The 27,998-nt window shown below is 34.9% G+C and overlaps 1 protein-coding gene across 1 annotated transcript in view; it reads left to right on the top strand.

The window, feature by feature from the left end:
* Positions 1-3: 3 nt before the first annotated feature.
* The window catches only part of LOC128855536 (uncharacterized), an 83,569-nt gene continuing 55,574 nt past the window's right edge, over positions 4-27,998 (top strand). Inside the window, exon 1 of the mRNA XM_054090511.1 lies at positions 4-687. Within this exon, the coding sequence (XP_053946486.1) occupies positions 679-687 (9 nt within the window). The 5' untranslated portion in view covers positions 4-678. The remainder of the gene's footprint in view (positions 688-27,998) is intronic.

Below are 27,998 nucleotides of genomic sequence, written 5' to 3'. Positions count from 1 at the left end.
ACCTCAAGTCTCTTAATACCTCAAAAGCACACACAGCCAGCCAACCAACCAACAAACCAAATAAACAACCAACAGCACGTCGACTAGTACTAACCTACCCCAGCACACGGACCGTTCGAACGCCTGACCAAACCGCATCACCGCCCCAGTGAACACACAAAAATATTAAAATTGTACAAAGTACGAATCGAATCGAAGGAGTTGCAACGCCAATTGTGATTGCTACAGATAAAGGCAACGCGCGGTTAACTTCAAAAAAACGCAAACTAAGGAAAAAATATTATTTATATTTTTTGTTTTTACTACCAAACCAAATACGAAAAAATTTTACTAATTTTTTTGTTTTGTTTGTTTTCAAAACTGCAACTTTTTTTTTGTTTTTTTTCAAAGTGCACCTTGGCTGTGTTCCACCAATTGTGCTTTTGAAGCGAAGCGAAAATTTGAGTAAATAATAGAAATCCAAAGCGGATAGCAAAGAAATTAGTGGTGTTAAAATAAAAGTGTATCTAATTTGCATAAAAAGTGCATAAAAGTGTTTGAAGTGTAATTGTAGCATTTGCTTTTTCGGAGAAAAAGTTCGCATTGCAATTGTTGTGATTTGTGCATTTTTTGGGTGCAATTACCATTACTGGCAGTCTACGTGGATTCGCAACTAATTTGTGACAGTAAAACAACAAAATGAAATACGTAAGTACTAATGCGAAAGTATAGAGATAATTTAAGGATATGAATGTTTTTACTTTGTGTATGAATTCAAGGGCTTGGTTAATTTTGAAGTGCAAACAATTTGCTAGTTTTAGTTCTAAAAATTTAAAATTTCACGCAAGGCGAAAATGTGACAGTTTTTTTTTACAATAGCATTTTTATAATTGTCTAATTATTGTAGTAAAAATATTAGTTATTATATTGTAATTTCAAAATTATATATAAAATATTTCCTAGCTGTAAACACAAGATTCGCTGCTTATAAGCGGGAAGTGCTTATATGAAAATCCGCGGTCAAAAGCATTACCGGTGCATCGAATTGAACGAAACGAACGGCTACTTCTATTAAATTGAATGAATTTCCGTTTAAAACAAGAACAAATTGAGATTTAAATTATTTAATGTAAACATTTGTATGTGCAACAAATTTCAGGAGCACAGAGATCAATAAACAATTATATTTAATTTCGGTTCATTGAAAATCGCGACTAAATGCTCAGTGTAGGGAGACCGAATTTTACTGCACACTCTTTTCAATTTCAAGCAAAAATTTAATTGTAGGAATAAGTGCCAAATTAAATTTCAGCGCTATAAGCGGGAGGATGCCCAATTTTTCGGTGTCTGTAAGCGGAAAATGTTTATAAGCGGTCTTCCTTATATCGCGGGAATTTAGTGTATATTTAAATGGGTGACATTGTCTTAGAGCTTATAAGCGAGAAGTTCTGTATACATATTATTTTGCCTCGGCCTTCAAACTCGCTCTATTCATGAAACTCCAAATGAAAATGTTTCTTCTGATAGTGGTCGGTCCTTAGCAGGTAAGCCTCTGAGTATATTATTGCCATGAAAAAGCTTCTCATAAATGTCGGCCGCCACTCAGAGTCGACATAAAACTTTAGATCCTTGAATTTGAAAAACAACAGCAAGAAGTACACCACAAATTAGCGGAGAAGCTCGGTTAAATACCCAGTAAAGGCTGTACGCAGCAATTTTATATATTGTTTTGGTGAAAAATAAACCCATTATTTTCGTCTAAAATTCAAAAATTTATTTAAGATGTTTCGGATTGTTCGATTTGGGTCAAATATGCGCCGTCTCGTTGCATAATTTGCTGCCGTTTTAAAGGTGCCTATATAACTCTTCTCTCGTAGAAGTCCTGGTCCTTATTGGCAAAAAACTCTAGTAATCGAGTTTCACAATCTTCTCTTCATACTAATTTCTTATCACTCAGCAAGTTTTGCAATCAGAAAAAAGGTGATAATCGCTTGGTGCCAGGTCCGGACTCTATGGTGGTTGCATTAAAATTTCCGAACCAAGCTACGCGAGTTTTTGGCGAGGCAATACATACGTGTGTGGCCTTGCGTTCTCCTGATGGAACATAACACCTCTTTGTTGGTCAATTTCGACCGTTTCTAGTAAATGGCTACCTTCAATGGCCAGTTGTTGGCAGTAGAGATCTGAATTTAGTATGTGGCCATACGGAAGCAACTCGTAGTAAATGCTTTGTTTGAAGTGTCTCCAAATAAGCATAGAACCTTCCAGATCGTTAGTTCTGGTTTGTCCACAGTTTATCACGCTTTGACGATGATGTTTTCGCAGAATATTGTCACATGTGTAGTTATTAGAGAATTAAGGGCCAGATATCTGTACACGACGTTGTTGATGATCGGCCGGTTTGAGTTTTTGTGTTAACTGGACTTTATAAGCCTTAAGACCCAAATCGTGGAGGAATGGACAAACCTGGGTTTTCTTCAACACTTTCGGGTACAACAGCAATATTTTCGGCTGTTCTTGAGCGACGTGGACAGGTTTTATTCTTCACATCACTAAGTTGTCCCAACAGCTCGAATTTTTTCACCAATTTCTGTATTGCGGTCCGACAAGGTGCTTCACGATGACCTAAAAATGTTCGAGTTTTACGAAACGTCTCTGCCAAATTTTCACCATTTTTATAGTGAATTTTAATAATTTCAGTGCGTTGCAGATGTGTCGTTCCATTTTCAATAATGGCGTAGTTTCTACTTGTCAAGTATCAGAAAATGACAGCTTCAAAAGTGACTTCTACCGAAATAGCGGGATATTCAAAATAACACCCGTTATTGGGAAACCCTTTATGTATTATAAAATACATTGCTACAGTGGAACTTCTTTCAATGGGCACCTTCTCCTTAGGGCGCGCATTATTCCCTTTTCAAGTTTTAGGTATCGAAGCATCAATATCAGTATCCTCTGTTGAGCGGACATCTCTATAGAGAACAAAAGTTGGCAGACGGTGAGTGTCTGTCCAAGAGAGGTTTCACTGTATATACTGGTTAAAAAATATATAATACTAATAAATAATAATAATAAATATATATGTATAACTAATTTGTTTACGACTTATATTTAAATTATTAAATTTTCTTACACTACAAACATTGTCTTGCGCATTTTTCATACCTTATTTCACAATGGCATTGATTAATTGCAGATCAAAGCAGTTAAAGGGATTTTGCTGAAACTAAGCAATAACAACTTTAATGCAATATAATGTAATTTCATATTAAAAAATAATAATAATAACAGTTTACTCAAATTTGTTTTTTTTTTCGCTGGTCTACTAGGAGTTAACCTTAAACGAACTCATTGCACTCGATGATGCCAAAGCTTTAAAATGTTAAATTGTTGAGTTAAAGCAAAAGACTTATGACACAAACTTGTGAATTTTAGCAATTGTGAATTTCATGGCCTGTGACAATACTGGGGTGGGTTGCTCTTTCTTCCTTCATATTTCTTTCAATTACAAAAAATTAGATCAAATGTTTGAACATATATAAATATTTGTGTAAACTTGAATTTGTGAAAAAACTAAATACAAAATGTTCTGGGTAATACAAAACGCACTACATAATTTTCTTATAGCTCGTTTTTCATTTTTCATTTACTTTTTTCTCCTTTTGTGGGTCATTGCAGTTAAGTGCAACATAACTTTTGATATGCGATTGACGTGTGTTGAACTGACGTGTAGTCGATTTGTGGCAACTTTTTGAGGTACAAAGGGAAAAAAATGTACAAAATAATTAGAATACTATTGTGCAAACCAACCCAGAGCTTGTCATGTGATACACTTGTTGTTTCTTTTAGCCGATTGCTATTATTTGTGCAGCTTTTTTTCGAAGGTGTGGGCGTAACGGTCGTATATTATGGCAATCACTATGCATTTCGGAAATACGCCGTTTCGCGTCGTGCCAAAATTACGCAAACTGTTATGTATGTATATTTGTAGGTGAGAAACGGCGCAATAATGAAAACAAAAAAAATAAAAAATTATTCAAAGAAAAACATAAATAAATAACAAATAACAAAAATTAAAAATAAAAAAAAAATAAAAAATAACAAATAAACCAAAAAAATTAAAAAACTAAAAAAATAAATATATTACAAAAAAAAAAAAAAAAATTAAAATAAAACAACTAAACCAAAAATCGCGTGCAAGCCCAGTTTCAATTGCATCCGCAGCTACATTGTTACATTTGTTTTGAGTTACTTAAACTATGTATCTCAGCTCAAGAAAAGTCATTTGCATTTAATGCTTTTGATTAGCATTGTTGTTGTAGGCAATATGTAAGCAAACGATGGTGTAACATTATCCCACAAGTGTAGCTAATACGAAATTTCTTAATTGATCGAAATAATAAAAAACAACTGCATAAAAAATAAGAAAAACAAAATTATAATCCACACAAAAATTTATGTTTTTCAACATATTTGGCTTCCATTAACACTGGGGGAATTTTACGGTGGCTCACTAAGCTGCACCTTTGCCTCACTTTCTCATCAATAATTCACATGCCGCCAAAATCAATACTATTTAATATTCAAAAATTTATGTAAATGCTGCGATGGTTACACAAGCAGAAGATGAAGAAGAAGAAGACGAAGAAAATGTTTTTTTCTTAAAAAACAAAAATAATGAAAATATGTTTTTTCTTCTTTACCTCTCTGCTATGTTAATCCCGCACGCTTATAAATCCATTCGAATATCTACTTTATCTGTAAAAAAAATTATTTTATTAGAAACGAGCTGGCCAAGCCGCGGATGGCATTAAATTTACCACCATTAAATTTTTGAAACGGAAAGTCTAAAGCAATTTTTGCGTTTTTATTGATGCACTTCACTCACACAATTTCTCTATACTTTCACACATTCAAATTTTTATTGCCCGTAGCGCAAACGTACATCTAAAACACTTTAGCTACCTACTCGCAAACAACCAACGTATAATTGAATGAGGGAGAAGCAATCAGTACGCAGATCAATATCCGTTTTTTTTTTAAGGCTGCCCTTGTGCCTTGTTAATTGTCACTAAAAAAAACAAGTTAATCGAAAATTTATGTCTCTTGGATTTAACGGAATAATTGTTGGTTGAGATTATTGGAGTTCGAGTGATTGTAACAGAGTATCCTTTACAGCAGCCAGATGGAATAATTTGATCAAAATTTTCTTTTTCCAGTTTTTTAATTTTCAAGCGTTTGCACAACTCAGGAGATTTTAAATGTCTTAGAATTATTATCGGAACTGAATTTTGTATTTCGAAACTTGTATTATGAAATTTTCAAGCTGTTTAAAAATTCGACCCCATAAAACCGCTGCTTCACTTCGATTTATTTCAGAATTATGTGGTTTATTATGGCTGGGTGCTCATTCTGCTGTAGTAATTTTGCAATCCCATAGGTTTCTCTTTTCAATAGCGATTTTCCTCTAAAGTAGCTTCAAAGCTAAAGCAATTCAAGACAATTCCAAAACTTTTCGAACTAAAAAAAATGGCAACGCTATCCAAAACAAACTTTTAAAAAATGTTCCAATCACAATTTGCGTAATACTTACATTGTACCACTTAATTCATCTGTGGTGTAAGTAATAATTTTGACTTTTGGAGTAAGGTGGCAACGCCATACGCAAAGAATTTTAATTAAAGCTTTTTTCATTCTTTCGAACACATTTCCAATTGCATTTTGTTTTTTAATTAAAATTGTTTTTTCTATTTAGATGGCAACGCCTTTTAAGAATATTATTGGGCATAAGATATCTCTATATTTATATTGATATATGTATATATATATATTATGTGTATATATTTATATATATATATATATAATTGGCACGTACACCCTTTTTGGGTGTTTGGCTGAGCTCCTCCTCCTATTTGAGGAATGCGTCTTGATGTTGTTCCACAAATGGAGGGACCTACAGTTTTAAGCCGACTCCGAACGGCAGATATATATATATGTGTATATATTTACTATGTACTAATAAAATTTTGCAGTCGATATCTCAATTTTGGCTAAATATGTGGCAGCACCATTCAAAAAATACTTTTTCAATTTAAATTGTCTCAACCACAATTTGCGTGATACCCACATCCTAATGCTTTGTAATTCATTTGTACTACTGTTTGCTATTTGCGTCTTAAGAATTAGCAAAGCCATCATGTCAATTAAAGCTTTGTTCATTTTTTTAACACATTTCGTTTGATGCCCATGTTCTAACCTCTAATTAAATGTTGTTATCAATTAAAATTTTTAAAATGTTAATTTTTTTTCATAAGATGCGAAATATAGTATTGATATATGTTTGCAATAAAATTCCTAACTGTCAAAAAATAGGTGGCAACACCAGCTACAATTTTTTTTAATCAAATCCTCTGTAAACATCTTTAATTAATACGAAAGTATGCCTTAATGTTCATTAATATGAAATTCTAGTTTTGCAATAAAATTCAGGTGGCAACTCTAAAAATAATTATTTTTGGAATATAATTGTCTTAAAATTATTCACCTATGCTGTGATACCTTAGACCATTTTTTAATAAACTACCGTGTGTTTTTAATATAAATAGGTGGCAACACCTGTTAAAAATATTTTTTTATTAAATCTTCTGTAAACACCATTCATTTAATACCGAATTATGCCTTAATGTTCGTTAATATGAATTGCTATTGTAGTTTTGCAATAAAATGCGGGTGGCAACGCTGCCGAGCAATTGTTTTGGGAATATATTTTTCTTAAAAATAGTTGACCTCGTTGGAATACTTATGCCTGTTTTTAATACATTACTGTGTTTTTTTAATACAAACAGGTGGCAGCACCTATCTAAAATGAATGCCACTGATTTGCATGTAAGACCAATAAGCTTTTTTAAATATTAAAAGCAGTTTTAGAAGAAGAAATTGTCTACGTTCTTGTATACAGAGATATCAAATCGTATGGAACAACATCAAGACGCACACCACAAACAGAAGGAGGCGCTCGACTGAACACCCAACAGAAGTTTACGCGCCAATTATTTAATTTATTTTTTATAACAAATCTCTCATGAGTTGCCACCAACGTTCATTGGCACTGACATAAACACATCTAAGCGGCCATGTACTTACAGTTCAATTGACCGCTGCGCACAATTTGGTGACTACTCAATTTGACTACCTGGGAAAATCTATGCATAGATAAAATATGCGCCTGCTCACTTGCCACTGGCAGGCGGCGAACACATCGCGTTAATTTAATGCGATGTCAATGAGCGTGAATGGGCATGCGCGCGTACATAGCATTTATAGTGTCAACTTTAAACTTCAGCATTAATTTTTGAGCTGTGTAAAAAAAACTTAAAAAAATAGAAAAATTAAAATTGATTACTTTATTGCATGAGAAGCCGAGTTAATAGCCAATAGCGCCGGCAAATACATCGCCCGCAACGGTTGGAATATTTGCGTTTACCAGTTTATTTTTAAAGCAATTTTTCATAACGAGTCGTATGAGTATTAAACCGCGCAGTCGGTACAAATGGACAAATTTGCTTCGATGCTGGGAAAAGTTTGCATTTCATTTGTTTAATTTCATTTATTTAATTTCCTTTATTTATCTAACACTTCATTAGCGCAATAAGATGATGAACTCAACTGATCATGAATAGTGCAACAATGAAAGTGAGTAGAAAAACAAAACAAGATGTAAATGAGTAACCATAAAACAAGTGGAAAGAATGGCAAGACAATGTGAATGTTGCCTAGACTAACATAAAAATGTGTGTAGAAGCAATACTCATACGTAATTGTGAATGCAGAACATTCTTGAAGCTGCTCTTAATTAAGTTGTTGCGCATTGAAGTTAGTGCAGACCTCCAGATGCGTGCAGTACTCACAATAAATAGACTTGTCGATGTGAGACAATGTATTTGGGCACAATCAGATAACTTGAATTCTCAATCCTTGAATTATTTTCTTGTTGTGCGGAAATAGTTCAAATTTTAGTTGTAGGTATTTTTATACCGACAACTGGCTCAATCGATACAATTTGTAGAGGATACAAGGATACACACCATTTTATCGATGTCATTCATTAGGCATTAGAATTCTTATATATATACTTCGATTAGATTAGATTTGTGCGGGGTTGGACTAGACCAAGCACTCAGTCAGAAAGACCATTGTACTACACCCAGATAGATTATAGTAGAAAATGCCTCAATAGAGGGTCAGGATGGATACAATATGGATAGTGAGACGGAAAAATTGGTCTGAGGTCACTCTACCGCTAATCTTTTGGATTCATTGATGAATCTTAAGAGATCTGGAAGAAGAAGAGTATGAACTTTGTCCATACTTAGTACATTACACCTCAACAGCCTAAGTCTGACTCTATAAAACGCCGGACAGCTACAGAGAAAATTATCTGCGTAACCTCATTCTCAAGAATGTCGGGTTACCATATGCTGACCTGTGATTACGCCCACCAGTACTCTTCCTTCCTACGAAGTTTTGGAAGAAAGGTCGCTAATGTCTTGTTAGGTTCTTTCACAAAACTACTTGGCTACTCTGCAGAAGTCCAACTCAAACCAACGCTTTTCATGGGTAGGCCTCATGAAGTCGCCAATCCATAGTTGAACCAAAGCAGAATTGTCCCCTAGGAAGGGTTCAGGACCTAGTGGTATGTTTGTGTTGCCTTCATTAGCCAGTTTATCAGTCAACTCGTTCCCTGCGATACCACAGTGTCCAGGCATCCGAATAAGACAAGCTTTGTTGTGTTTTGCAAGACTGTTCAGTTTTATCTTACATTCACCGAGTAATTTCGAAGAGCTGCGTACGTTAGCAAGGGCTCTCAGTGCAACTTGACTGTCACTATAAATTCCAATACTACGAGGCCGCCCCGTTTTCTCAATTAGACAGTATACTACATTGAAGACGGCATAGACTTCCGTTAAGAAAACGCCATTTGTTCTTGGTGTATGAGTACTTGGTGTCTTCGTCTGGGTACCATCCAGATTCATCATTGGGTTTGGAGCCGTTGGTGTAGAAAATATACGCATGTTTTTCTTTAACTCCTTGTAGAGCGTAGGGCATCAAGTAGGCCTCGTGAAGTTGCCTGTTTCCCATCGGTCCCATCCCCAGGTGGCGGATAAGGCAACGCTCGGCGGATTTGCAGGTTAGGTGAGAAATAAAATAGCACTCACGGACCAAAACAGGCAACACTTGCTTGGAGGTGTAGGTGTTTAACTATTACCAAGCTAGGATAGGCAGGCTAGCAACCTACTTATTCGAATCTTAATTGCTAACGGATCGGTGTAGAAAGTGTGCTGAAAAAGCGTTAATAGGTTACCGGGACTTTACCATTGATCTCTATCTGGAATCAAAACATCATACTTCCTACCGAAGCTAACGCAAGGCACACTATTGTCCACTGGCATCAAGAACAATAAAACTGGTGGCACATCTAACAGTGGCCAGCGATTTCTTCGTTTCCCCAAAGTGCATTTAGCTTGAGTTTGTGCACTGTCTTCATCGCTTCCTTTCCAATTTGACGGTCTAGAGGTTGCAAGTTCAGGATGACATTAAGCGCATCGCCATTTGTAGTACTCATAGCACCTGTGATACCCAAGCACACACTTCTCTGTAGTCTGGTTTGGGATTTCATTCTGGAATTAATCATAGTGGTCTTCCACCAGAATACAAAGGCATATGTAATAATGGGTCTAATCAAGGTGATGCACAACCAATGTACTTTCGCCGGTGTTGGACCTCATATCTTGCCAAAGACTCTCTTTTACTGCCAGAAGACTTATAGTGTTCGACAGCCCTTCTGTCCGATGTTCATTTTTCAGGTCATCTTACAATCTAGGTTTACCCCTAAATATTTTACCCAGGAAGACTGTTCCAGTGTTACTCCTTTCAAAGTGAGTAGTGGCAGGTTTTCCATATTGCGTTTCGTAGTGAACAGTATACTTTTTATAGGAAAGCCATGCAATTCGAACAAATGATCGATCGCGTTTAGGGCTATTCGCATTTTATTGCACATATAGTAGCTTCTAGTGGCACTCCTGAGATTAGTAACACACTTCAGCCGCATAAGTTTGGTAGTATTTAAATAACTTCATGAAAGTGCGCGCAACAAAACTAAAGTCAGTTTTGCTTAAGTAGCAGCATTCACGAGCGCAATTGGTGTGATGCGGCCGGTGGTAATGAATGGCGCTACGTAATGGTTTTTCTGCTTTTAATATTTTTGGCTTTGTGGCTCCCTCTATGACAATGTCTTGAACCAAGTAGCTTAACGTAGCAAGTTGCATGGTATACACACACACGCGCAAACACATGCATGCTGAAGTACACTCACGGAATGTCAGTCACATAATAACTTTTACTTCTTTTTATTGTTTTAAGCCAGGCGTTCATTAGGTGGATTGAGTTGAACTGTTACTATTCAAAAGTGTGAAAAATAACTTATACAAAAACATGGTTGCTTTAAATCAATTTAAGTACGCAGGATATATTTTTCGACTTGTCGTTTTTTTGGTTGGTGAGTCTTAAATTTGTGGGTTTACGACAATTTGGTTTGACTTTTTTAAAGTCGTAGTCAAGGCGCATTCATTAAAGGTGGTGGCACTAGAACAACAGCAATGTTTTGTGTATTTGATTGTCAAAGCAAAGTATTGGCAGAGTAGAAAACAAATAATGAATTCGTCTTGTTTCATTCAAGGCTGACAGCCACGTGGACACGGCGAAAGAAAAAAACAAATCAGCTGATTTACCGATACTACTTTTAATAGATTCGCCTTGGTAGTAGTCAAGCATTTTTAAACTATCAGCATACAATTGCTAGGAATGTTGCCAACTGAGTTAGAAATAAGACATTTTACTTAAAAAAACAAAAATCGTACAAACTCATTTTTAAATTTTTAATAAAGAATCATTTTACACTAATGCTGGCAATCAGGTAACGATTTTATTTTAGCCGAAGTGTGAAGGTCAACATCTAAATTAATTCAATATTGGTATTTAAATGCGCTAACAGTCGTTGTAGCAGAATGGCTTGTACATGACTGCCATTCAGTTCGCCCCAGATTCGAAGCCCTTTGGAACATCAAATAATAGAAAAATGTGGCAATCAAGAATGATAGAATACACGATTGAGCCTTGCGAATTCGCCGTGCCGTAAGAGCGGATGAATACACAAGCAAAAGGAAGGAAAATTACTTGTTTGTGAAGAGGAAGAGTAGGCGAAAGCAATGGAAACAACTAAACACAAGAAATTATACACACACATACACACATGCTTTCTTGCCATGGTGTCTTTCGCATAAAAACGCCAACAAACTGCATTTGGAGGCTTTATATTAATTTATGCTTTCACAATTGAACACAAGGCACTTCGTTTTTATTAGTTTGATTAGTTTAAATCTCAGAAATCACAAAAATACCAAGCCATTTTTACAAACGAAGTTTTTCCTACGTCAGACTTGTCAAAATCGCGAAAAATAAGGTAACTGTTTTTTATGGCGCCACCATAGATACCCAATTCGCCTTGTGTGGCAATGACAAACATCCTTTAAATTATCTAATATACTATCTAAAGAAAATTAAAAAAACAATACAAAAATAATTTTCAAATACATTGTGTAAAATAAGTACCCGGAATTTATAATTTAAACTCTCCCGGGAATACCTGACACTTCAAATTTGGTTTTTTCATGTTGGTACACATGTCCTTGAATGCACAAGCCTTATTAGAACGGGATCTATTACTTAGTGTGTTTTATTCTGCAGTCAAAGTGAGTTGATCTTTTGTTTACTTGGCGAATTTTACTCAATTTTTTGCAAAAAGAGCATCGGAAGGAGGTCTCTGAGCTAATTTCCCGAGCTAATACGGACCCTACGTTCATGAAACGCATAATAACTGGTGATGAGACATGGGTCTACGAGTACGATATGCAAACCAGTCAGCAATCGTCTGAATGGCGCTTCGAGAACGAGCCGTATCCAAAAAAACCACGCCAAAGCCGGTCAAAAGTGAAGGTTATGCTCACGGTTTTCTTTGATTACCAAGGCGTGATGCACTCTGAGTTCCTTACAGAGGGCCAAACGGTTAATAAGGAATATTATTTATCCGTTTTAAGGCATTTACGTGAAGCCATTCGCCGTAAACGGCCCGAATTGTGGAAGGACAATTCGTGGATTCTGCACGACGACAACGCGCCATCGCACCGAGCCTTGATTGTACGCGAATACAAGACCAAAAGCTTAATAAATACTATCGAACAGCCACCGTATTCGCCAGATCTCGCACCCTGTGACTTTTTTCTCTTCCCAAAACTAAAATTGCCACTTCGGGGAAGGCGTTTTGAGTCGATTGAAGACATTAAAAAAAATTCGCTGAAGGAGCTGAAGGCCATCCCGGCGCCGGCCTACCAGCGGGCCATGGATGACTGGGTTGTTCGTTGGAATATTTGTATCGGCTCAAAAGGAGCCTATTTTGAAGGCGATCCAACAAATAATGATGAATAATATGAAAAAATGTGTTTTTTTTTAAATTCCGGGTACTTATTTTACACAATGTATTTCTAAACTGAGTTCAATCCTCTTACAGGAAAATTAAATTATTTTCAAATTATTTCAAAATTTATTTTAATGCATCAACTGCAAAATTTAATTTTTTTTATATAAAAATATACAAAAAAAGATATAAAAATATACAAAAGCAGAGTGGAATTCTAAAGTATTTGAACAAATTTTGTGCGTTAAATTAATAGAATAAAATTTCCATCTCACAACTCCGAAAAGGTCTTCAAGCTAAGAGGGGTTCAAACTATGAAATATTGCGGTTCATGTGATTTTTATAAAATGTTAAGGCAATACCCTGTCGTCATATAATTCTCAATATTACCAGGAACTGAAGAGTGATATTTTCTTTTACTGGGTTTAGCTGCATTAAGTACGATTTCAAGAGTTTTCTTACAAACTGTTACTTGAGATTTATTTTTAACTTTTTTCTATATTTATTTTTATTATTTATTTTTTTACTACTTTATTATTATTTCTTTGCTTTTATTTTAATTTTTTTTATTTTAATTTTTTTTATTTCTATTTTTTATTATTATTATTTTTTCTAATTTTTTTTTTTATTATTGTATAATTTTTTTATTTTTTTTTTATTAATATATAATTTTTTTACTTTTATTTTTTTTATATTTATTTTTATTTTTTTATTTTCATTTTTTATTATTATTCTTTTTTTTGGAGATTATACTAAGCTCAAATAGGCATAGTCTAAGCTCACTGATATCTGTAACGGAACACTGTCTTATAGGTAGACACGCTGAGAGGCTACGCGTGCAGACACATGATTTCTATAAAATCTTTCCTGATGAAGAAAAGTAAGAGACGATTTCACACTTTCTTTACTACCGTCCTGCTCTATCCAGACGGAGATTCACCACTTTATGTAGAAAATTTTTGAAATCTTCTGGATCTGAGAAGATCAGGGATTTTCTAAAATTGTTGTAAAGTTCACTTTGGTTTTAGGAAGATCACGACAAGTTCCCCACGCGGTATCACGATGGCCTATGAGACTAAGTGTGTCTCATGGAGCCACTACAATCTGTTACAGTGCCAAAACTCTTTTTTTACGCATGCAAAATGCTTTGAAAATCTCATGAGGTTACATAATCTCAAATATAATCTAAAAATGTGAATGTGAGGTGAGATTTGGATTGAGCGCGTCAAGAACCTTCGTAAAATTCTTAGTGTATTTTTTGGTTCTGAAAATCAATAAAACTTTGTGCCATGATAATTAGAGCACAGATCCGTCAGCATACTGCCCTAAAATTACAAACAAAAAGTCAATACAAAATATATTTTTAGAGGTTTCCAACTCCCTTTTATTTCAAAGTTTCTGCAAAATTATGTATTCCGATTTTCCAGCAAGACACTTCCAGCTTGCTGTCAATTTTGTAATTTTTTCTTTGACTCACGATGGAGAGGATAATGAGACGGCACCTATGGCGACCGCCGTAGCCGAATGGGTTGGTGCGTGACTACCATTCGAAATTCACAGAGACAACGTAAGTTCGAATCTCCGTGAAACATTAAAATTAAGAAAAACGCTTTTCTAATAACGGTCGCCCTTCGGCGGGCAATGGCACACCTCCGAGAGTATTTCTGCCATGAAAAACCTTCTCATAAAAATATTTGCCTCGGAATCGGCTTAAAACTGTAGGTCCCTCCATTTGTGGAACAACATCAAGACGCACACCACAAATAGGAGGAGGAGCTCAGCTAAACACCCAAAACGGGTGTACGCGTCAATTATATATGTATATACCTATCGTGATCCCGTTATTTTGCTCTCAGTGTGACCAAGTTAAAAATTTTCGTAACTTGCAAACTGAGATTTGCGCTTTCAAAACATCAAATTTTATAAGAATGAACAAATTCTCAATAGTATTAAAATCTTTTCGGATTGGCCTTTTTTAACCTTTTTTAATTATACAAATATTTTTTCATCTAATATAACAAAAATTTCAAAAACTTTCGCATTTTGGGTATAAAAAAGCACTAAATTTATTGCCAAGAGCAAAGGCAACAAGGCACAAATAGGCTAGTGTGAGGCCACACACTCACTGATGTGCATAGTCTTATTTCTATCGTTCTTGTCTTTAACTAGCACTTAAATATTAAAAATTATTAAAAAGTAAAAATTTTAAAAATATTAAAAAAAAATCATGGAAAACCCAAAAAAAGAAAAATATTTTTTTATTTAAAAGTTCATAATTTTTATAACTCAAATGATATTATCTATAATTATTTGTTGCAGTTTTAGATAATTCGTTTCACTTTAAATTTTCAGTCAAAATATTTTCAGAAATGGTCTAGAGTTGGTTCGTTTGTTCGAATCTCAGTGCATCAAATAGCAAAATAATATAAAGAGTTTTTTTCTAATAGCGATCGCCAATGGCAAGCCTCCGAGTGTATTTCTGGGTCGGATTAAAAATGTGGGTCTCTCCAATTGAGGAACAACATCAAGACACACATCAGAAATGGCAGGATGAGCTCGGCTAAACGCCTAACAGAAGTGCACGCGCCAATTATTATTTTTTTATGCAATTATTGGGAAGCCAAAATTACAAAAATTTAAAACGTCAAAAGCCTGCCTGTAAATAAATGAAAAAAAAAGATTTATTGTATTATTTTTCCCAAAAAATATCACTTATTTTTCACTTAATTCCTCTTTTAATACACGCAGCGTACACAATTTCGTAATCCTTATTTTTTTAATTTTTCAGCTCACTTTCACGATGCTACTAATAATTTGATTTATCCGTCATATTAGCATATCATTTAAGATTTTGATTGCAAGTTTCACTAATTGCGGCAGCGACAAACTGGTTGCAAATGCGCGATTTTTATGTGCGCATGAGCACGCGCCACTTATGAATGAATAATCAAAGCGCCAAGTAACGACCAGTATTTGACACATACTCACGCACGCACACCAGCTCTACAAACATAGGCACATGCGTGCCTACAAACGTCACATTTGCATTCATCGGAATTCGAGTGCGCAGCGACTCAGTGCGAAAACCGAAAACTGCAAATTTTTTTCCCAAATAGAAGTCCAAGTTCAAATTGTTGTCGATGCGTGTTGCCCGATTCGACTGTCCCACACTGGTTAGACGCCAAAGTGTCTGAGCTGGCGCGGCAATGCAATACAGAAATATGTACTTTGGTAGGCTTGTCCGAACCAGTGACTTTTGTGTGTGTCTGTGTGCGTGTGGGTATTCGAATGTGCCTGCAGTTATTTTTACAGCTTTTGCAACATTTACATTTTTTTCTTTCGCTTCATTGGTTGCAACTTAACTGATTCATTCACGCAATCGACGCTGCAGATAGGCAGGTATTGGCTACACTTGGCGCTCCGTGCAATGCCAGTGCTAGCGCCAGCAACTTTGCAACAACTTTGGCACTTAAGCAGTAATAAACTGAAATTTGTTCGTTACACCAGATATGTATGTCGTTGTGTATGTAGGTATGAATGTGTGCATGAATAAAAACGCAGCGATCGAAAAGTTGAAATACTCGATCGCATGCGTTTGACTACAGCGTCATTTGTTTGGCTGTTTGTTGTCTGCCACACGCGTGCCAAGTAGACTTGCAAACTGCATCTGTCCATGTCTGTCCATTGGTTGCGTTTGGTGCTTATCGTTTGTCGTTTGCCGTTTGTCGTTTGTCGTTTTGCGTTGAGCGACGTCCTTCAACATGAACTTGAAAATCTTAGCTATGCGTTGTTGACTCAGTTGCATTTTTACGACCGTCCGTATTGATTGTTTTTCCCGTAGTTGTTGTTGCCCAATTTATTTACATTACTCTGTCATTAAATGTGATTTGCCTTACAGATAACTATATGCTTTGGATGTATGTAGGGATTGCATGTGCATGTGCGTGTGCTTGTGCAGCTGTGCGTGCGTAAGTCTCATATTGCGTATACGCTATGGCCGTTTCGAGGGGTCGGCCATTGATTGCCGCCGTTGTTCGGGGCGTGCTGGCGTGATTTTTTGTGCGTTTGTTACCTGTTTGCTACATGGTTTTTGAAAGATTTTTTGCCTCTTATTTTCAATGCGCTATGATTTAGTGCATTGGTTATCGGTAAAGCGATTATTGTGTAAATTTTTTCTTGCTGTTTTTGGTATTTCAGGTTGTTCGGTTGTTTGAAGTGCGTAGGCAATGTGGAGTACTTACAACTCTGCAATGTAGGCTACTTATTGCTTCGCAGCGTGGTTTGCGGCTTATTGAGATTAATGCTTTTACATGTGTAGTTATATTATTGTAGGAAATTCGTAAAAATTATTTATGCAACATATTTGCAATGCTGTAGTAAAATTCATAACCAGAAATTGTAAATCGCTTTGAGGTTACTAAAATGCGTGTAGGTCAGTTGGATATTTATTTTGTGTTTTGTTATTTTTTTTGGTTTTGTTTTTTTCAAGTTAGTTCATTGCTGTCCTACATTTTTTGAAATATGTAGCTGGATGGAGTGAAGTAACACGGAAAAACGTATGAGAAAAGAAGTCGATATTTGTTAATGAATAATTTGTTCGAGGATGCTGTAAATGATATTGATTTAAAAAAAGGCTCATTACAATAACTGATGTATCAACCCTCAGTAGATTTCTTCATTTTGGTAAAAAGTGGTTTCTAGCAAATTTTCAGCACCCAGAAATTTCTTTGAAGAATTTTTTTTTTTTTTTAATTTAATTTTATTGAAAATTTAAATTTTTTTGAAATTCAATTTTTTTGAAGATTTAGATTTTTTTGAAATTCAATTATTTTTAAAATGTAATTTTATTGCAAAATTAATTTTATTGAAAATTTAGTTTCTTTTAAAACTCAATTTTATTGAAAATTTAATTTTTTTTAGAATTTAATTTTATTGAAATTTAGATTTTTTTGAAATTCACTTTTTTCGAAAATTTCATTTTATTGCAAAATTAATTTTTTTTGATAATTTCGTTTTATTGATAATTTTAATTCTTGAAAATCGAATTTTATTAAAAATTTAATTAAATTGTAAAAAGTTTGTTTGTAACACATTTCCGTAATTTTTTTAATATATGTTTTTTTTAACGAAATTTTCGTTTTTTTTTTTTGAAAATTTAATTTTTTTGAGTTTTTTTTTTAATTGATCATTTTAAGAATTTCAACTTTATAGAAAATTTAATTTTTTTTGAAAAATTTAACTGTATTGAAAAGTTTAATTTTTTTTGAAAGTTTAATTTTATTGCAAAATTAATTTTATTGAAAATTTAATTTCTTTGAAAATTTAATTTTATTGAAAATTTAATTTTTTTAGAATTTCGTTTTATTGAAAATTTAGATTTTTTTGAAACTCTCTTTTTTCGAAAATTTAATTTTATTGCAAAATTAATTTTTTTGATTATTTTGTTTTTTTTGAAGATTTTATTTCTTGAAAATCAAATTTTATTGAAAATTTAATCAAAGGAAAAAGTGGCTTCTAACACATTTTCATAATTTTTTTTTAACATCTTTTTTTTAGCTGAAATTTTCGGGTTTTTTTGAAAATTTATTTGTTTTTGAGTTTTTTTTATTGAAATTTTAAATAGAAAACTTTAATTTTTTCGAATATTTTATTTTTTCGAAAATTTTATTTTTTTGAAAATTTTATTTTTTTGACAATTTTATTTTATTCAAAACTTCATTTTATTGAAAATTTATTTTTTTACATTTACTTTTTTTGTTAATTTTATCTTTTTTTTTGAAATTTTTTGTTTTTTTTGTAAACATAATTTTATTGAAAATTTACTTTTTTTAATTATAATATATGTATCTACTTACCGCGTCCATATATGTACAGTAGGGTGATCGTATTTGTATGGAATGTTTTTCTCGTCTCCGTTCCTAGCAGATTCGGATTCTACATTAAATGCTAAAGAAAAAAGTTTATTAGAGTATTGCCTTAAAGTCAATTTCGGATTTCTCCAAATTTCAAAAGAAGTTATCCTTATAATTTTACGCAGAATATTGCTGAAGACTGGCACGCGGACAGCTCAGATATAAAACCTTGCCAACTGCAAATGATGATTTCAATTAAATAGTGTAACCTGCAAAGTTTATTACCAAAATATGGAAAATCTCAAACAAACAGCGTGCTCCATATCTATAGAAAACACACATGCCACTATATAGATAGATTCGTTTATTTTTCCCAACAAATCTTACAAAACTATTTGCAATATTTTTTACTTAATTTAAATGAACATACGGCATTGACTTTAAAAGTTGTCTACCGGAAAAATTTGGTACGTATTTATTCGCAAAACTATTCTAATCTATAATAAATTGTGTGTACTTTTAAGCGCCAGCGTGAAAATTTACTAATTTTTTCCATTAAAAATCATTGTATTGTTTTAATACAAAAAAAATACTGGATTGTTTCCTTCTCATTTAAATTACAGTAAGTGCAATTTTTATTGTAGAGGTCATTAAGGATAATGCATTTTTAAAAATCCATGAACTTTAAAATTTTTCTATGCCAGCCTTAAAATAACTTTGATTTACGTTATGGTCCAGTTCTTTATATATTCTGCCCGTACTGTTTAGTGCTCTTTTATACATTTTGTGCCTGTTAGTAGTATTGATATAATTTAGAAATATTATGCTTCGCTTTTTTCAGTCCACTTGAGTTTTTCTTACACCGTTTCGTCCCAATTGTAAGCCAATTCTGTTTGATTTTAAAACCTTAGCCCAGGCAACATTTCTTTTTACTACTATTTTTATTAAGAGACGTGCGAGCTTCAATGCTTCATATGCAAAAATTGCCACATGTAACTATGTGGCAGTAGCTGAACCGTTTAAGAGGCTGTATCATAATATTTTGAATAATTTTTTGATATGCCAGAATTATTATTAAAAAGCACATTCTTCAAAGTTGTACACGAGCTTGAAATTGTAACAAGCAAAATAAAATAAATAGATCAACATATATATATATATATATAACTTGCACTTACATGCTTTGTTCGAAGTTCGGTCCAACTTGTGGTAGGCGCCTCGACTTTGCTCCGCGAATAGATTGGCCTCCTGTTGTATACCGCCTCGGAACGGCAGATGGATTTTTATGAGGAGATTTTTGATGGTAGATATACATTTCACTTGCCTGTAGAGGAGTGACTGATATTAGAAAAAGCTTTGCTCACATCGGGTTTCGAACCTGCACACTATCGAATGGTAGTCATGCACAAAACTATTCGGTTACGGCAGTCGCAAAATTTATCGGTATATAGAAAAATAGAATGGCATCTAATAATTTTATTTAACTATTTATTTATTTCCTGCTTTATCTATCACTGTTCTTAGTAAAGTATGCTGTGTTTTAAATTTTCCAGCAGTGCATTAAATTACTACAGTTTTCATGCATATTTGGGTACAGAAATTCAAAACTTGTTGGCACAATTTGTGATTGAAATATTAGAAATTTCTTGCTAACCTATGGATATGAAATTATCTTAAATATTATATTATTTTATTATTTTATTGTTGCATGCACATTTTCTCAAACATAGCTGTGAAGTCTAATTAATCAAATAAAAATGTCTAATTAATAATTATCCTACATAGAGATATAAATAATTGGCTTTTGTCACTTCACAGCTGTTCTCAATCAATTGCAGCAGTAGTAACCTCACTTGCTTCACGCGCTTCACACACTCATTTATATTGCATGCAAAAACACGCACACTTGTGCAGTTGGTAGGTAGCAAATTTGTGATTGCGATTTTATTGCGTGGCTATTGTTTGGTTTTTATTTTGATTTACTTCTTTATTTTCTTGCATATATAATTTTATACACAAACACGCTAATGCACCGCTGTGTCATAGGCAGCATTTGAGCAGTACTAGCAGTACTAGCAATACACACGGGAGTAGTAATAACTTCTACACTGACAAATTCTGCAAATACTACTTTGCTATTATTTTGTAAGCTATTTTTTTTTATGTTTAAGATTTATTATTTTTTTCCGCACTTTTTACGAACTATTTCTGCTTCAAAAAAATATATTTATATGTATATATATTATATTACACAAACTTATTGTTCTCTTTTATTGCTTCATGGTTGATTTACGTCACTGTGAGTATTGTTTTTTAGCGCAGTTTTTTGCTACTTTACATATTGCTGCAATTTGTTAAACTTGACCAACATTCTAAGTACAAATGAGTGCAACCTGTGTTTAAGTTGTTGTCTATGCTCGCGTGTTGCCATGCATTGTTATTCTTTATTAGGCGTTCTAAATACATACATATTTTTGCAGAAGGTTTTTTTATTATTTTTTCTTTTGTTTGTTTATTTTCCTTGTTGATTGGCATGTGTGAATAAAACAATAATACTAATAGCCCTATTAAAAAGCCAAAGAAATAAGGTTGGTAGTAATAGGACTATGAATAAGTTCGTTTCGGTTTTACAACAGATGGCGTAACTTGATTATTATTCCGTCGATCCACATTTCCAAACATTCATTGGAGAGCTACTGTCGTAAGCCACAAACGTCAGTATAAGTTTTTTATTTGAAGCGTAAACAACAATATTTTTACCACACTTGAAAATGTCGAATTTCGTGCCAAATAATGTGTTTTTGCGGGGAATTCTTCTTCATTATTTTAATATGAAGAAAAAAGCAGCCGAAAGTCATCGTATCTTGGTGGAAGTTTATGGTGAGCATGCTCTATCTGAGCGAACGTGCCAGAAGTGGTTTGCACGCTTTAAAAGTGGTGATTTTGGCTTGGAAGACGAAGAACGCGAGGGTGCGCCGCCAAAGTTCATGGATACCGAATTGGAGGAATTGCTCGATCAAGATCCGGCTCAAACGCAAGAAGAGGTTGCAAAAACTTTGGGAGTTGATCAATCAACCATTTCCAAACGTTGAAAAGCCATGGGAATGATCCGAAAGGTAGGCCATTGGGTGCCGTATGAATTGAAGCCAAGAGACGTTGAACGCCGTTTTATGGCATGCGAACAACTGCTTCAACGGCACAAAAGAAAGGGTTTTTTGCATCGAATTGTGACTGGCGATGAAAAGTGGGTCCATTACGACAATCCAAAACGTCGGGCAACGTATGGATACCCTGGCCATGCTTCAACATCGACGTCGGCGCAGAATATTCATGGCCTGAAGGTTATGCTGTGTATCTGGTGGGACCAGCTGGGTGTTGTGTATTATGAGCTACTGAAACCGAATGAAACGATTACGGGGGATGTCTACCGACGACAATTGATGCGTTTGAGCCGAGCACTGCGAGAAAAACGGCCGCAATACGCCGATAGACACGACAAAGTTATTTTGCAACATGACAATGCTCGGCCACATGTTGCACAAGTGGTCAAAACATACTTAGAAACGCTCAAATGGGATGTCCTACCCCACCCGCCGTATAGTCCAGACCTTGCGCCATCCGATTACTATCTCTTCCGATCGATGCAACATGGCCTGGCTGACCAGCACTTCCGTAATTACGATGAAGTCAAAAAATGGATCGATTCGTGGATTGCGGCAAAACCGACCGAATTTTTCACAAAGGGAATCCGTGAATTGCCAGAAAGATGGGAAAAAGTAGTAGTAAGCGATGGACAATATTTTGAATATTAAATTTGTAACCATTTTACGTCAATAAAGTTTCAAATTTCGAAAAAAAGCCGCACGAACTTATTCATAGTCCTATTATTTTAATATATTTTTTTATTTTTGTAATTTTCATATATTTTTGAGAAAACATATGGCTTTAAAAAGTAGAAAAAAGAAGTAGATTTTAATTTTATTAGTTTAATAAATGCACCTACTTGCATATGTCCGCTTGCTATCTAAATATAATAGCAGCATTCACGTTAGGCAAGTTCGTTGCTTAAGTCTTTTATATTTCGCTTGCTGTTTGAACAGACGGGGTTTTATCGGCGTACATGCCTTTCATATGTTTAAATTTTCAATTAAAATTTAACACATGTTTCTTCTAATCACTATTGTTTTGCTCATGAAAGCAAATGTATGTATGTATGAATGTATGTATTTATATGTAGTGCACTGAAAAGGAGATAAGAAAAGACATGGGCGTCGGCGGCAGTGCCTATAAGCGACTATTAAGATGTTATGAAGAAAGAGCTTAGTAAATGCTCCACTTAATTTTCAATTAAATATGAGGTGAAGTATTCAGCAACACATTTTCTTTGTTTTTGATGTTGGTAATTGTTTTTCAGTTTCATTATTGATTTTTGTTCATAACACAAAAATTAACAATTAAATTATTCGTCTTAGTTCAAAAGTGCGCTATTGAAGTATAGCTGGTGTTGGCTTCTAAGCACAAAGTATGGACATACTGTTTAAATTTTTGGAAGAAAAAATACATGAATCCTTTCTTCATTTTGAAAATTCATTAAACTCATAGCCTTAAGGCTGACTAGGTTTGTATGCAAAGATGGCGAAAAACATGCAACCTCTCCCACAGATACTTAATTAATTATCATTAACTAAAGGCCCTACAATATTACAAGTTAAAGCAGTACCACATTAAACCAATTACCATGGCTGTTGAAGTTCAAGAGATTCGATATTTTTACTTTCAGTCCAGTACTGAACACTAATTTTCACAACACAAACTAGGGAGGGTTAGAAAGTTCATAGAATGGAGTGACTGAGGTTTGTTTTTACTTTGTCCTACTTGGCAACTTAATTGAAGTATAAATGAATTGAACTAGGACTGAAAGTCAATAATGCAAAAACCTAGCTTATGCTTCGCTCAGCACGTAATGTGGATGACAGGAATTTAATTATAGATAATTTTGTTTTTTCATCCGAGGCTTTTTTAAACTTTTCATTGGGGGGGCGGGGGGGATTTTTAAGTAGCGGGTCCCAAATCCAACGCACAACCAGCTATCCTGGAATGTTTCGCCTTCTCACGTTAGCTCACTCCCGAACGGGTGTTCGGAAGCTACCCAGAGGATACGTGGGCTAATCCCGGCCGTTGTGAGCGGCTTGAACCATATGCAGAAGAATCGTCCTGGCCATTCCCAAGTGAATGGCGATCAGTAACTTTCCCCACTTGCGTGAACTTCTATACATGGAACCATGAATTGAAATACTTGGGATTCGTTCTATCGGCGAATAAAGACTCAACAATTGTTATAGATGAAAAAATTAATGCGGCCAACAAGATGTATTTTGCAAATATTAAATCCAGATCAAAAGTTTTATCGCTAACGCAGAGCATAAAAATATATAAAATTGTACTACGTCCGATTTTTACTTATGATACTGAAATGTGGACATTGAAATTTCATGATATAAATCAGCTATTGAGATTTGAAAGAAGTATTTTGAGAAAAATCTATGGTCCCATTCGGCTTGAAGACGGCACGTGTCGTATCCGTTACAACAGCGAAATTGAAAAGCTTATTGGTCGGGTAATGTAATTCGTTTGATTAGAGCGCAACAGATTAGATGGATTGGTCACCTTATAAGAATGACAAATGCAAAAATTAGAAATATTTTTACTTGTTACTGCTGCTACTGCTTACTTTACGTCCAATAGGATGAAGAAAAAGAGGCCGACCAAGAAAGAGATGGTTTGATGACGCCGAAGCAGACTTGAAATAGTTGAACGTTCGTAATTGGGAAGATTCAGTAAGAAAGGCAGAGAGAGAGAGAGCGAACTGCAGAATGATTGCTGATGAAGCTATGGTCCACCACAGACTATGAAGCTAAGAAGAAGAAGAATGTCGGGAAGAAAACTTCAGCTAAGAAAAAGTTGAGTTTCGAGCCATCAATAAGTTCATATATAAAGAAGAGTAAGCGACATAGATGATTGTGAAATATACGCCAACTATTTATGAGGATTTTTATCAAAAAAAAAAAAAATGTTAAAATATAAAAAAGTGAAGTTGACCATACGAGCAAGGCGGGAGTCAATTGAAGTCGATTAATGCTCAAGTCAGCTAATTGAGGCAACGTCCCGGACCTTGCAGGGATAATTGGACAAATTTTTCATGACAGCATGTTTACAAAAAATAAAAAGAAAACGCAGAATTGGTTGAAGGATCCCTTTTTTCACTTTTTTGTTCCCTCCGCCTGGGAGCATAAAGTCTCTACAAGACTCTTCCATCATACACGGTTCTGGGCGGTTATTTTTGCGCTGCCCCAAGTGATGTCGGCATCTGCCAGCCCGCGCCACATCGACCTACTCCAAGTAATCTTTGGCCGACCGCAACCTCTGTTCCCTCTCGGGGGTCCACTCAAGTACCATTCTCTTGAAGCTATCACTTTCGTATCACCTACGATTAACCTAAACATTCACCATGATCACTCGGTATGTCTGTCAGCTCAAGAAAATGATGTTCGCATCTCTTCAGGAGCAGCGAAGAGTTTGTCAGTCTATGTAATGGGAACTGGCATGAATTTATGAATTAGAATGAACTGAACACAAAATAGGATACATCAGTTTAAACCTAAGCTCTCATATTTGGTGAAACTATTTGAGGCTGTGGCGGCAGACCTTTCCGACGCTCTGATTCTGAAGTAAATTTCATGCTTGATAAATGCCACACCGGCACTTGGCTTGACTAGCCGGGCATGCAGTTACTGTGCGTGCTGTGATCTTGATATTTTTAATTTGACCTCATAATGACAACTGCAGTAAACGGGTCTTAATCTAAGGCAGTGAAAGATGGCATTTAAAACAAGATTCGTCGTATTATTTGTATCTGGTGGCCATGGTTCGCGGCCATCACCAACAACTATGGCAATCGACTAAGCAAAAGCCAATTAAGGGGGAGATCATGCGCAGAAAATACAAATGGATTGGACACACACTGAGAGAGAATCCAGGCGAAATAGCTCACTCAGCTTTACAGTGAAATCATCGAGGAGCCCTAAATAGAGGCCGGCCTATATTGACTTGACGGTGGTGTGTTAATAAGGAGACCAACAAATCCTTTAGTGAATTAAAATATCTTGCGAAAAACCGTGATTTATTGAAATCTTTAGTAGATAGACTAAGTTTTTAATTACGATTTTGATTGGAGTTTTGGAAGATGTTTACTAATTATAATAATGAGAATGGAATGAATAATAATATTATATAATAACAATATGAGTCGTTTGCGATATATCGCCAGAAAAAGTGACAGTGTCAGTGATTATCTTGAAGAGCAATATTAATTTTAGAAGTATTTTTGAGTGATTCAATGCCGATTTAAAGTAAAAATTACCACATTTGGTAGAGAAAAAAGTTCTTTTCCACCACTACAACACTTCAAAGCACATGTCAGCAGAGGCATTAACAAATTTGCATGAATTATGTGATGAATATCATCCTCAGCCAAGATGCTCGCCAGATTTAGGCAGCTTCACCTATTTCTTGTTCGAAAAGATGAAGAAACGACAGCTCCGGCCGCAAGGAATTTGGATCGAGTGAAGAGTTTATCAATGAAACAAGCTTGAAGCTTCGGAACTTTTAATTGGAACATTGGAAAATTAATTACAATTTTCAAGGAGTTTTCTGCCCACCGCAGATGTGATATTTTTATGATTTCCTGCTGCCATTTAAAATTTGTTATAAAATTACTAATTTAAAAACACCTATTTATAAATTCAAAATTTGACTACGCTTATGCTGCTGGATGCAGAAGTATATGAATAAGTCGAAAAAGAACTCCAACCTCCCTCCACCTTCTTGGGTGCGCAAATTTACGAGCTTGTAATTGGGTGGTGGCTGCTCTGAAGCGAAAATGCTTGGCTGTTGACTCAACAATATGCGATTATCAGACACAAGTAGTTTAACCGATCGCATTTGAGCGCAAGCCTTCATTACACCTCAACAAACATACCGCACAAGCAGACATATGTACAAACATGTGTCCGGCTGCCATATGCAAACCACTTCAAATTCATTTTAAATGGACAATTTGGCAAGCGTAAAATGCATTTCATCAGCCAACAAGCTGACACATGCTCAACAATAGCTTGTGGGTATGTGTGCGTTTGTGTGTTAAAAATTGCAAAAATTCAGTAAGAATTTTACGTGCAGGCACCCGCGCTATGTAGCCTAATAAGTAGTGGCTAGCAAATTACTTAAACAAATGACCTTAGATATGGTTTTGCAGTATGGCGTAAGCGCCGATACAAATATTGTATCAAAACATTCATTCCATCCCCTCCTACGGGCCGCGTAATGTGTGTGTTATCGCTTAGAGTGGCAAGTGGCAAGTGGCGCTGCTGGTAGTTCACAGCTTCCAGTTCTAGTGCTGAAGTCAATCGCTTGCTGTGATTGCGTCTCATAGCATTGCTGAGTGCCAGTTGCTAGCTGCCAATTTGATCTGACAATTGCGCTTGGTAAATTGCTTGGCTTTGCTCAACGGCGGCTGTCTGCTTGGTCAGTGCACAAGTAATTTTGATTGTCCGTAAGACTGGATGTACGCTTGTCTAGCCAGCATGTTGTCAGTCTGTTCGCCTAGCTTGTTCAGCTGGAGGCACCCACCCACATCATGATTAAGTACACTTTAACTGCAACAACAACAACTAGAGCGCTTGTACTTGTGCCATAACAATTATTAACCAAACAGTCAGCCACAAAACGCTGGCAGTTTGAATGGCCACATTGCACAGGCTGTTCAGCTTTGTGAGTATAGCGCCTATGGGGTGTTTGCGTAGCCAAAGGCCAATTGTACAGCAACTGTCTTGCTTCAATAAAAATTATGCTCTATAAAATATTTAGACGAGATGTTCATTTGCGCATTGTAATGGTGCGTTTAAGTGATTTGTTGTGATTTTATACCTTCAATGGAGAAATCACTTTACTATAACCGGCAATTATGAGCTTTTTTTAAGTGATCTGGAAATAAAATTCCTTTTGTCGTGAAACCCCAAAATACTATACCCAAAATACAATTTTCTGGCTGCTACCCAATGGGAAGCTATGAGTAAATGGAGCTAAAAATATCAATACAAGTACATCAATTAAAAATAATTAGGACTTAAGTGCGAAAATATCACATTTTCAATAGAAGCTTAAGTTTTCGTAAATTTAAAACTACATTTCTTTCGGATAAACACTTGTCAAGCCTTTGGAAATTCTCTCAATTTTTATTTCTTAAATAGAGCTGCCACACTTTCAAAATAATTTCAGTTTTAACATATACAGCTGGTTCTGCGTCAATGGGAAATCCCCCTTCTCAAAAATTCTTAAGTAAAAGAAAGTGCAATCTGATTACCGCTAATTTCAAATGTAGACTGACCTTTTTGGACAAGACAATGTCACACTAAGAGAGTAATTTTATTCCATGACGTTTATGCAAATCTACACTCGACGCCAAAAAAGTCTGTTTTTATGAAATTTCTTTCGAAGAACAATAATCGAATACTTCATATGACGCAAAAAAAATTTAACATAACCTCAAAAAATAAAATCAGCTTTATCCAAATTAAAAG

The sequence above is a fragment of the Anastrepha ludens genome, chromosome 2, assembly GCF_028408465.1.
Source record: "Anastrepha ludens isolate Willacy chromosome 2, idAnaLude1.1, whole genome shotgun sequence".
In the NCBI taxonomy this organism is placed as follows: Eukaryota; Metazoa; Arthropoda; class Insecta; order Diptera; family Tephritidae; genus Anastrepha; species Anastrepha ludens.
The sequence above is the reverse complement of the archived record's forward strand: the minus strand, read 5'-3'. Positions and strand labels throughout refer to the sequence as shown.